Source organism: Alligator mississippiensis, chromosome 7, assembly GCF_030867095.1.
Source record: "Alligator mississippiensis isolate rAllMis1 chromosome 7, rAllMis1, whole genome shotgun sequence".
Lineage (NCBI taxonomy): Eukaryota > Metazoa > Chordata > Crocodylia > Alligatoridae > Alligator > Alligator mississippiensis.
In genome coordinates, this window is record NC_081830.1 from 18,880,149 (window position 1) to 18,891,587 (window position 11,439).

Consider the following 11,439-nt stretch of genomic DNA (forward strand, 5'->3'; position numbering starts at 1 on the left):
ACTTCCTGCATTTTGTCCTCCAGCAGCTGATCTCAGAGAGGGAAAGAGGCAACAGATAAGGACCTCTCCACCCTCCTATCCTGCACACCTCTGTAGTTGCACCCACAACCCATGCCTGCCTCCAGGGAGAGAAAACCTCCTCCACAGCCTATGCTATGATTGCCACTGTTCCAGGCCAGCCCTCGCCTCTCCGCCCAGCTTTGCTTATGGCCATTGTCCTGTCCCTCTGCAGCACTTCCCCCCACCCTCCCCTCTGCCCCATGCCCACTTTGGAGGGACAGCTGGAAAGCAGCGGTGATGATGGACGGTTCCCTGAATGGTGCCTGGGACCCTGTTTATAATGGTCAGCTACACAAACAGGCAGTTTGTGTTGCAAAAGCTGCTGGACTGGGCGGGGGGCTGGGCTGGGGTGGAGTGTCCCGCTGGGCAGTGCCCCTTCCCCCTCCCCGCTCCGCAGCCCCGAGCTGTCGACATCTGTTTTCATTGGGGGCACTTTGATGCTGGCTGCTCTTGATGGAAGGCAAACAGAGCCCTGGCGGTGAGTGAGGACAGGGGCTCCCCTGCCGTCCCATCTGTAACAATGTGAGGGGAAGCTCCAGCCTGGGCCTTACAGGGGGCCCAGCCCTGCCTGTGCCTGTGTGTGCAGTGTTGGAAGGACCTGAGCATCCCAATGCAGTTGCCTTAGCAATAACCATGGGCATGCAGGATCACACCCGTGCACTGTGTGACTCCTTACCATGTCACATCAGAACCCCCTTGACCCGTGGGCCTGATCCACACTTCCGCTTCTGCCATCAGCTTGTGCTGCACATGGTGCCTTGCATGCAACATGCTAAGAGGACGTGACTTAGGGGCTCCAGCATGGCCACGTAGCTGTAAGCAGCCAGGGGCCATGGTGAGGGGTGCAGAGTGAGAGCTGAAATATTGCCTATTGTCACTGACTGTCTTGCCTGTCTGTGCTGGGAGAGCTCTGGGGGTCAGTGCTATGAGCACCCAGCTGAGCCAGGCCCATAAGGTGGGCATAAACGCATGGAGGAAGGAGGCTGGTTTGGAGCCATTTCCAGCCTAGAGTCTCTGCAATTGGCCTCCTTCAGCACAAGCAGCTGCACCTGTGTCTGGCTGCCCTGGCTCCACTGCAGGCTCCTGCTCTGAAGCACTGGCTGTCCTTCAGCAACACCCCAGAGCAACCCACTGGCCGGCTGCACCTGCTGGGACTGGGAGCTCCAGGGTAGAGGAGGCTGAGCCCTAAGCCATGCCAGCTGCCGCTAAATCACTACAGGGACTTCCCAGGGTTTCTTTCAAGTCCTGCTACTTGGTTGAGTACCTGTGGGCCCTTGGGTTCACCGTGCAGCCAGGGGGGCTCCCTACAGTTCTCAGACCCCTCTGGACAGGAGAAACCTTGAGACCGGATGCTCTGAAGGGCAGCATCTGGTGCTAGGATTTTAGGAGGAGGATGCTGGGAAGCAGGATACCAGCTGTGTGAGACACACCTCTGGGATCAGCTGCTGGAGGACAAGATGCAGGAAGTGGTCATGTGTCCAACTGGCCAGGAGGGCACATCTTGGGAGATGCTGGTCCAGACCCACTGCACTGCCCAGGAGAGACCTGGAGGAACCTGAGAAGGGGCTGGTGGAGACTGTGCCTGCAGGCACACCGCTCCCCTTGCTGCTGGGATGTGGGAGTGATAGCAGGGCTGGGGGAGTCACCACTCAAGGCTGCTGTTCACTTGGATCTGGGCACATGGGACTCTTCTTGGATGCATGCAGGGCAGGGAGAGGAGGGCAGCATGCCTGGGTGAGCTGGTGCTGATAACAAGGGGAGGGAATTAAAAGGGACAGCACTAAGTCTCCCTGCACCCAGCCAGCAGCCCAAACTCAGCCCTTGCTCTGAAGCACTGGAGAGAACCAGAGGCAACCAGCCTGATATAGTCAAATCAGGGGAGAAAAACAGGGCGAGCCATTCAAACACAGCCGATGGAGGAACAGTCACGGGCTGAAAAACTCATAACAACCAGCTGCAGGAGCAGGCTGAGACTGAACTGTGTGTTGCAATCAATGAAGGACTGAAGTCAAGGGTCAAAAAAGCTCCAAGGAGCCTACCGGAGCCCAGACCAAATCAGTCAGTGCAATGACTCTTGTCCATCTCAGTGGAAGATGAAGCTAAGGCTAAGCCATGCACTAATGCCTCTTGGAGTGTAAGACCAAGGGTTGAACTGCTTGACCAACCTATTAGCAGTGGTCTCTTGCCCTATTCTCACCCATCTAGCTCTGCTGGCCCGAGGCTCAGTATGGCAGCAGTTCCATAGGGCTCTGCTGCCTTTAGGGCCAATTCCCAGGATTGCTCGCTTGGCTGCAGGCCTGGGCTAGGAGCAAATGCACCAGGGGCCCTCTGGCTCTAGGCCTTTAGGGCTGCCTGCCTTGACCACAGATCCAGTGTCCCCTCGCCTCATCCAGTGTCACTGCCCTCATCATTCACTTCCCCTGCACACCCAGCTCCCCTGGCTTCCAGCAGGAAGGAGGAGCCCCCAAAATGATGTACCAGGAACTCCACTTCTTGAGGGTCAGCAGACCTGAATCCATGGGGTCTTCCCCCTCTAGAAGAGGGCCCATGCAGCTGCTGAGTCATATGGGGCCCCAGATCTGGCAGGCAGCTCCTTGAGGGTGGCATCACACCTCTGGGGTTTATGGAGGCCCATTTGTGCTTCGCTGCTGTGTGACAGGTGGGCTCCGTCTCCAGAGGGGCCGAGACCCGCCGCTCCCTGCCTTTGATCTCTACTTCCAGCCTGGTGCCAAAAGAGGCCTTTGTGAACAGCAGGGCAAAGCCAGGGCCCTGGGAATGTGTCACCCGGGTTTTTCAGCTGCCTGGGCTACACTGGCTCTCCAAGCCTGCTTACATTGACCGCAGCCTGGCTTCATTGTCCCCCGGGGAAGGATTATCCTGGGTGGGACACACAGAGCTCCCTACTCTGTTGCACAGGGAGACAGGACCAGAGAGAGGCATCCCAATAGCCTGATCTGTGGAAGTGAACAGGGACCCTCCTCTCCTACCCCCTTGCCCCAAAAACTGAGACAGGATGGTCTTTGCCAGCATGGTACCTGCCCAGCGCAGCCATGGGATCCCAGCCTCCTCCAGCCTAGCAATACTGGGAGGCTTTCCCTGCTCCTCCACCTGAAATTTTTGACTCCATCTCCTCCCTTTCTTTGCCTGTTACCCTGCCTGAGGCCAGCAGTGAGGTTGGGGAGGGGTGTAGCTAAGCAGATACTCCCTTATGCTGCCCCACTCTCATCAAGGGTCTCCCCTCCACCACCTCCCACATCCAGCAGCCATCCCCGCTCGTCCTCTCCCCTTGCCACACACCTGGAGGAGAATTAAAGCCAGCCATTGTAGGAGCCAATCTCACAACACAGCAGTATCCCAGCATGCTCCCGAGAGCAGCAGACCTGCCACAAATACCTGCTAACTCCAGACCAAGGCCAGGGCAGCGGGTTATAATGGTGTCCCCTGCAGCTTGGTAATCCCCTTTTGTCTCCTATTCACAGCCAGGTCTGTGTTTGAGAACGAGGAGAGGGCTTGCCAGCAGCGGTTTCAGGTTATCTAGGGTAGGAACTTTAGGAAAGATGTCTACCGAGAGACGGAGAGCACCCCAAGGCATGTGATCCAGATGCCCATTAGGACAAAGCCAGGGCCGTGTTCATTCTGGATTAGTGACAACCCTGTTGCACCCTGCCCCAAATGCTAACCCAGCTCTCGTGGGCAGGATCCACTGCAGGGAGTCCCAGCCCAGCTCCTTGCAGCTGCAGCGGGGCCCCATGTTCTTCACGGCCAGGGTTTTGGGGCTCCCCATCTACCTCTTGGGGTTGTGTGGGAGGACGGAGCAGCCTGGGTGGCGCGGTGCATGTGGGCGAGAGCTGGGGCTACAACAGGGCAGAAAGGAAAGGTTGCTGCAGAGCTGTGGATAACGCTGAAGAGCAGACTATAGCTCAGCCCAGGCTTGATGCTGCTGCTGAAGCCATTATCCCACCTACTTTCAACCTGGGCCTCTCTCTCAGCATCCCGAGCCTGCCATCATACTTAGCAGCACAGCAAACTCCTGGCCGTAGACCACCCAGCCTCCCCTCTCCTCCAGCCCCAGCACTGCAGGGCTCTTGGGGGTGGGGTGGGGTGGGGTGGGGTGGGGAAAAACAGGGTAGTGCTGGCATCAACCACTGGAGCCTGTGTTTCTGCTCACCCCCTACTGCTACTCCCATCATCACCTCTATCAGACTCCCTACAGTCCTCAGTTAAGTAGCTGTAGCTCCCTACTTAGCCCTCTTCCTGCTTGGTTTATTGGTGGGGGGGAAAAATGCTTCTCTGCTCCTGGGGCAGATGGACAGAGACCACCCTATAGGCAGACCAAACCCTCAGTTTGAGGACAAACTGGTGTGCAGGGATGACAGGCATGGAGGCTGAAGAGCCCAGCTATTCCCAAAGAAATTGCAACAGAAACAAGGGACAGGGACCCGAGAGCTAGTCTGGCCCTCACTCCAGCTTCTTCTTTTGTGGGGGGCTTCAGTCAAGCTCTGGAGCTAACTAGCCCCTGCCACAGCCAATGATTTCTTTCCCTTTGTAGGGCTGTCCTCTATAGGAGCCAAGCAGTATTACAGCTAGCTTGGTAGGCAGTTCCTGACAGAATCAGCAGCATTTTATCTGAACCCTGTGTCCAAACATCTGCCTCACACTCCAGTCTCAGGGCCCCTTACACCCAGCCAGGGGGAAGAACCTAGTTGTGGTGCCAGGGCTAAAAGCTTAGCTTCAGTTATTCATCTTGAATGCATCTGGCTCATCTTCTCCAAGTCACCCCACAAACGTCACAGCAGTAGGCCCAAAGTGCAAAAAAAAAAAAAAGCGCGTTTTATTGTTATTAAGGATAAATTTAGAGAAATAAGTAGTGTGCGCACATACACACATATATACAAAGAAATCTCTGTTCTCTTCAGCAGCAGGCCCTGGAAGGGAAGAGCAAGTGAGTCTCAACACAAGATGGGGTATTTTTATACCTGGGGCTTTTCTACAGATGGCAAGTGAGCTGCAGCTCTGCCCCCCAGCTGGAGGTGGCTTGTAGGCCAGGATGCAGAAGGATCACCTGCCTGGCTTCACTTTACTGGAGGGTTACTCCTCTCCCTTAGTGATGGGCAGGCTAGAGTCCCAGACCTGGAGTTGTGCCCTTAATACCAGGCCTCTGCTGGCTGTGGGACTCCACACCACCGGCTTCTTGGTGGCTGCAGGGCAGGCAGAATCCCTCAAGGAGGGAGGACAGGCCTCCAGGTTTCTCCCAGGGCACCTGGTTGTTATTGCTCCACCAGTGTGACATACTAAGAGATACACCCAGCATCTTTCCCAAGGTCTACTAATCATGCATCTCCAAATGCAGGACGCCCTAGCTGCTGATGGCAAAAAGGAGCTCTGGGTACAAGATAGTGGTCTCTTTCAGCACTGTGCCTTGCAGCCCTCAGGATCCCTCCCCTAGAGGCAAGAACATAGCACCCAACTAGCACCCTGTCAGGTGAGCCCTTACCCTGTGGGTGCCTCACTGCATGTCCATCTATTTCTTGGCTGCTGGCTTCCTCCCTCTGCCTGCTCCTTTCCCCTGCAGCAAAAGGAAGAGCAAAATGGCTTTAGAGCAGCCCGTGACTGGAGAGTCAGCCAGAGGCACTCCATGTGGCTCACAATACAGAAGAGCCTGCTGCACACATCTGCAGATGCAGGCTAAGTCTGGCTATTCAGACACCTACTCTGTATCTTCCAGGCAGGCATTCACAAATGCAGTAGCCTGGTAAGGCAACTGGTACTGATCTTGGATAATCAATTCTCCCCTTTTGGGATCTGGAAGCCAGTCAGGGACTCAAGCTGCTTCAGACAGGAACACTCTTCTAGCAACTGTTTGTATGCTCTCATGCCTCACAAATGGTATCACTTGGAGGACATCAACACCATGCCATGACCACCAACCCCAGACACAGCTTGGGCTGTGAAGTCACTGGGCTCCAGGGAGCCCAGTGAGCACTTGCACAAGGTGTACCCAGCAGAAAGCAGAGGGGGGAAGTGTCAGGAATAAGAAGCCAGACACTTCAGACATGCTCTCCACAAAGTGCTGCCAGAACCAGCACCCCTGCCCCAAGCATGCAGATGTGGCTTCCTACCTTGTTAGGAGGTGCATCCTCATCAGAACGAACAGGGTTGCTTGGGAGAGAAGGAGAAGTGGGAGATTAGTGCTTCTGCCACCAAGTCAGGCCATAAAGTCACAGATGGAAAAAACACAGCACTGAGGTCCCTCAACTCACTGGAGGGGTGGGGAGAAATCCAGGAGGTGGGTTCAAGCTTTAGCCTAGCCATGTGTCGGGTATTTCTGGGAGGTATCAAGAAGGGCTAACTCATGACACTTTAGGGATGTTTTATCCTTCATTCTTTGCCAGTATTACATCCTGGCAGTGCAAATTTCTTAGCTTATGTAGTCCCAGATACCAGCTTCACCAGGCATTGGAAGATGGCCACCAGTCAAGCACCCACCAAGACCAGGCCTCCACTACCAGCTCTGGAGAACCACTTAATTCTTCCCCTGGCCCCACACCCCTTTAAAATATTTTACTTACCTGACCTCTTCTTTCTCCACTTTCTTCTTCTGGGACAAAAGGAGAGAGATGTAGTTAAACCAGACAAACTCCAGTTCACAGAGGAGAAAGAAGGGAGCCTGCCAACCCAGTCCCTTGTTTTCCAGAGGAGAATGTAGGTCATTTTTCATGAGTTTTACCCACTCAGGAACCTACTTGTAGCACAAACATCGCAGCAACAGGACAAGCGCCATTCCACTTACTTGGGGGGAAAAAAAACCCATGAGAAGAGAAATACTGCTCTCCTCTATGGACTGAGGGAACACACCAACCACAGATGCTTCCTCAGCCTGATGAAGGGTATTTATACCCTAAAGCTAGCAAAGAAGCATTTTTCCAACTATTTGAGTTGGTTTAATAAGAGATATCAGGCCCAAAAAACTTTGTCTGCTTATGTCCTTAGATGGACATGGCAAGACTGCCGACTTTGTGGCCAAGATGCCAACTCTGGCAGAGCATCAGCTGCTTTGCAGGAGGCCCAGGCCTTCATTGGCCAAGGCAGTGTGTCCCAAGGCCCAGCCAGTAGAAGGCATCAAGTCCACCCTGCTCCTCATAGGAACTCATTAATTCTCAGTGCACTTCCAGGACAGGGAGAAGCAGGAGCAGGGTTTCTCTCCTGGGAAGAGGTTTGGAGATGTCAGGCACATCTGGAGAGAGAGAGAGACCTGGGGCAACCATGATGGATGCTGCTGGTCAGGTTCATGGGTACTAAACACATGATACTGCACAGTCTGTGCTATGCTAGCAGTAACAGGGCACCCAGGAAGGGGCTAGTCAAGGTGCAGACTGGGTCTCCCCATACCTTGGCTACACTTGCTTTCTTATTGTATGGCTGGCGCTTGGTGGCTTTTTGGGGAGACTCCTCCTGAAATGATTCTTCTTCGTACTCTTCTTCTTCTTCCTCCTCCTCCTCCTCCTCCATCCAGGAGTCATCTGGGACCACTGCAAAGAAGAGCTGGCCTGGATCAGAGCATGGGGCACAGATCAGGGCACTCCCTGCCTCCTACTCCACTCCTAGGAGCAGGTACCCAAGACATGGGATGCCAGCCAGCCAGCCCCTAAGCCAGTAGTGGCCAGCCATCATGCTCTGGTGCTGTATAGACCAGAAGAACCAAGTTACTAATAGCAAGACTCCCAGGTCCCCCAAGGTAACAGCAGCTCCTCCCCAGGGCACACATCAGCTACCCCTCCCAGGAAGGGAGGACAGTTTATGGTCCAGACATGCGAGCAGCACAAAAGTCCCTGCTCCAGCAGCAGGGTGTAGTGTACACAGGTGGGGGCTTTACTGCATTCCCATCATGCAGAGGTGGCAGTGGCCAGCTGGCTATAGTATTCTCTCATTTGGTTGAAGCAGAGGAGACCCAGCAAGTATTGCAGTCACCAGAACCAACACACACTGCATTGCCCTAATGTCAGTATTGGATAGACTAAACCCCGCTGCACCCACACTTACAATTAATGTGCTGTCCAGTGATGTAGACTGGGCCAGAGCCAGCTCTCAGCCGGAAGGTGACAGGAGGCGTCAGCTCAACTCCCACCATGGGGGCCTGGAAGAGACAGCAGCGATGCCGTGAGGGTGGGCTGATGGCAGGTTATGCCCTGAAAAGCTATGGTTGGAGACTAGTTGGCTTTGAAGGCCTAATGGGACTTTGTATCAAGTCCCAAAAAGCTGAAGACTGCATGGCAGTGCTCACCCCTCATGTGCTATCCTCCTCAAAGGGCTGTTCCCTCCACATTTCAGCATGCCTACACACCAAGTTAGCACTTCAGCTTGCTCAGACCTGGGCTTATCAGTGACCTGCTCTCCATCTCCAGGAGTCATCTAGATGCTCGATTCTGACCCAGCTTCCAGGCTGTGTAAATGCCAGCCCACACCCCCGCCTCTCACCATTGGCAGCACAGAAGGCTTCAAGGCAGCTAGGACTACAGGGCTTGGGTCCTGGCTGTCCTCTGGAGGGATGATCTCTACAATGTTGAGCTCATCATTGGTTTTCTCCCCCACGCAGATCTTTGGAGAGAGAAGAACAAGCCTTTAGCACTGTGTTATCAGTGGTGACAGCCTCTGCTCAGAGTATCCCCCAACTTGACATGCCCAAGGCCAAATGGGCTGCCTTCACTGCCTGGTGAGAAGAGACTTGTACTCTCACGGGCACATTGACAATGAGAAGACTCCACTTGCAGTCCAGAAGCATGGTATTGGAGAAGCCAGACCCTCTGCTTCACCCTATTCTGCAACTGGCTTTTTACAAGACAGGCTCCCATCCCATACACACCTCCCACCCCCACTTCAAAGCCAGTCACAAGGGCCCTGTCCCAAACATCCTCTGTGGGAAAGGATGGGCTAGGTACCTACCATCCGCAAGGCCAGTTGCTGCTCGTAGGCCCAGTCATCTGGCATCTTGAAGGTGCAGGTTGTATTCTCTGCGCTCAGTTCGCAGCCTGTGGAAGGGGGCAGAGATCAGCGATTAAAAAAAGAAATCAGATCATAAAGGCAGCTCACCCCACCTCCAGCATCACATGCTCAGCGTGAGTTTCACAGCACAGGCTTCTATCAAGGGTGGGATGTCTCAACAGGTTGTGCTCGCTATCCCCCCCCCAGCAAAGGGGACTAGGAAAGGAGAAGTGTTGGGAACTGCAAAGTGTCTCTGTATTCCCCCCCACCCCAATCTCCAAATGGCTTCTCAGTCTAGGAGGCAAGAAACCCTGCCCCTCAAAGGGTCTTTTCACTTATGTTCCTGCCTGGTAGACAGCATTAGAAGCAAAGATATTGTTTGCACTGCCGCTGCCATTGGCCAACATGAGCCAAGGAGACGCTGAAACACATCCATTTTGTGGGGGAAGGAAGGAGACAAGAGAAAAAGAGCAATTGGATGCACTCCAGCTAGCCTTGCCTCAGACCAAGCTGAGCATCTACACCTCAGCTGAAGGTGGACTCAGCATAGCACGACTGGCAACGCAGCGTGCTCCAGGGAGCAGGCCCTTAGCCCCATCTCACTCCAAGGATTTGTTGCACCTCTGAGAAGCAAAAGATACTAGACACCTCAGAGGCTGCACTTTGTTTTAGCCAAGACCTGAACGACTCAGAAGCCACCAAGATTTAGCTCTCAAGAAGACTCTCCATGGAGACACCTCATTATTGCTGAAGCCTTTCTTTATAGGAGTAAGTGGAGGTTGCAAGTAGGGAAGATCTGAACAAAAAACAAGACCAAAAACAACCACAAAAGAAAAAAAAAAAATCCAACCCCCCCAGCAGATTTCTGGAACAGAGAAGGCCGTTATGGGAGAGAGGACTGGGAGCAACAGCTTTAAGTAGTGTTAAGGAGACAGCAGAAATAACCTGAGCACTGATCACCAAGCGCTTCTCAGACACTCAGGTGCAAAGCAAGCAGCTTCTTACCCCAAATCAGAGATATGGGCTTCTCCAATTTACTGTCACTGTTGATACTGTTGGTAAGAGCCATTGTTTCCAGAATCTACCTTTTCTATGAAAAGAAAAAAAAAAGGCACCATTACTTAAAGGAGTCTCTATTCAGCTGGAAAGGCTTTGCAATGACAGAGCAGCAATTGCATCTATGAAGGTGGGGGGGGGGGGGGGGTCATCTCCTGGTTTAGTTCAGTTAGGAAGCTGGATTTTCCTCCTCCGCACAAAACAAGGAGAACATGAAGTTGTTACTCACAAGTGTCCCTCCTGTGATTGCTCTTAGATGCTACCTACTATCCTTCCTTCACCCCAAATATTAGAGCTGCAGTTTGAGAGCTCAGGAACACAAAGCTCCCATTGTCCAGTTTCAATCTTTGTCCTATGTAAGTGGCTTTCTGAGTTACTGTTACCTACTGCCTCTGACCACATCTCTGCTGAAGAAACCAGCAGAACAGCCCCTGTAAAAAAGCATTTTGGGGAACAACATGGAGTAACCAACCTCATGCATCCTTCTCACTTAAGGACTCAAGTCATACAAATGATCAGAAAATGCTTTAAAGGGGAAAAGCAGAGTTTACTGATATTTATGCTTAACAACTCACTTCTCCAACATAAAACCACATACAAACCACCAAAGAAAAACCCCTCTACACAGAAAGGGGCTATGAATACAACCACCTACCCCAGCAAGCAGCTCATATAAAAAAACAACCCTACATAAAAGACCTAACCAACCCTGCATACAACCATCCTCTGGACCAGGCATCTTATAAAGGCAGAGCAGGTGAGCCGCTCAACCATTCATTCAATTAGCCTCACCTTGCTGAAATTTGGTCTTAAAGGGAAACAGCCCTTTCTCTTCAAAGACAGGAGATTCCTTCAAAGGGAGGAAATTTGGCCAGTGGAAACACAGTCGTGATTGCTATCATCCAGCACTTTCTGTAGTACAAATGTGAAGTTAAACCCACAGATCCAAGGTTCGGCTATTCCAAGACAAATGGGTAGAGAAACCCCCCATTAAGTCTGGGAACCAAGGTTTGAGAATACAGAAACCTGAAAGGTAGGGCTATGCAAAATCCTCCCAGGGGTGCCCAGGGCATCCCAGCACTTATATGTCTAGCTTAGAAAAGAGTCAGATATATGCAGGCAGTGGAGCTGTCTGCAGCTCTGACGGGCTTGGTCTGTGCAGTGGAATCGATTAGGCACCGAACTGGGACTCAGGAGCCTTGAGTGCCATCTTTGGCTCTGCCACTGAGCTGCTGGACAGTCTGGAGTCATTCAGTTCCTTCCTCTATGCCTCAGTTTCCTTCCCCCCCCCTCCCGGCTGTCCGTCTAGTTGGACTTTAAACCAAGCAGGGCCGGACACCTCCA

The 11,439-nt window shown here is 53.0% G+C and overlaps 1 protein-coding gene across 5 annotated transcripts; it reads right to left on the reverse strand.

Annotated features, from left to right (window-relative positions):
- Nucleotides 1-4,867: 4,867 nt before the first annotated feature.
- On the reverse strand, nt 4,868-10,832 carry NPM2 (nucleophosmin/nucleoplasmin 2). Of its 5 annotated transcripts, XM_059730693.1 has the most exons (11): nt 10,751-10,800; nt 10,325-10,526; nt 10,045-10,129; nt 9,001-9,086; nt 8,536-8,655; nt 8,101-8,194; nt 7,450-7,607; nt 6,630-6,658; nt 6,180-6,219; nt 5,555-5,626; nt 4,868-4,985 (listed from the first exon to the last, which is right to left on the reverse strand). In XM_059730693.1, the coding sequence occupies exons 3-10, from the start codon at nt 10,106-10,108 to the stop codon at nt 5,582-5,584; spliced, it is 636 nt and encodes a 211-aa protein (XP_059586676.1). In that variant the 5' UTR covers nt 10,109-10,129; nt 10,325-10,526; nt 10,751-10,800; the 3' UTR covers nt 4,868-4,985; nt 5,555-5,581. The 5 variants fall into 5 exon arrangements, with proteins under 5 accessions (XP_059586676.1, XP_019347095.1, XP_019347094.1 ...); XM_019491550.2 differs by lacking the exon at nt 10,325-10,526 and having other exon boundaries at nt 7,450-7,589; nt 10,751-10,832; XM_019491549.2 differs by lacking the exon at nt 10,325-10,526 and having other exon boundaries at nt 6,630-6,655; nt 10,751-10,832.
- Nucleotides 10,833-11,439: the final 607 nt, after the last annotated feature.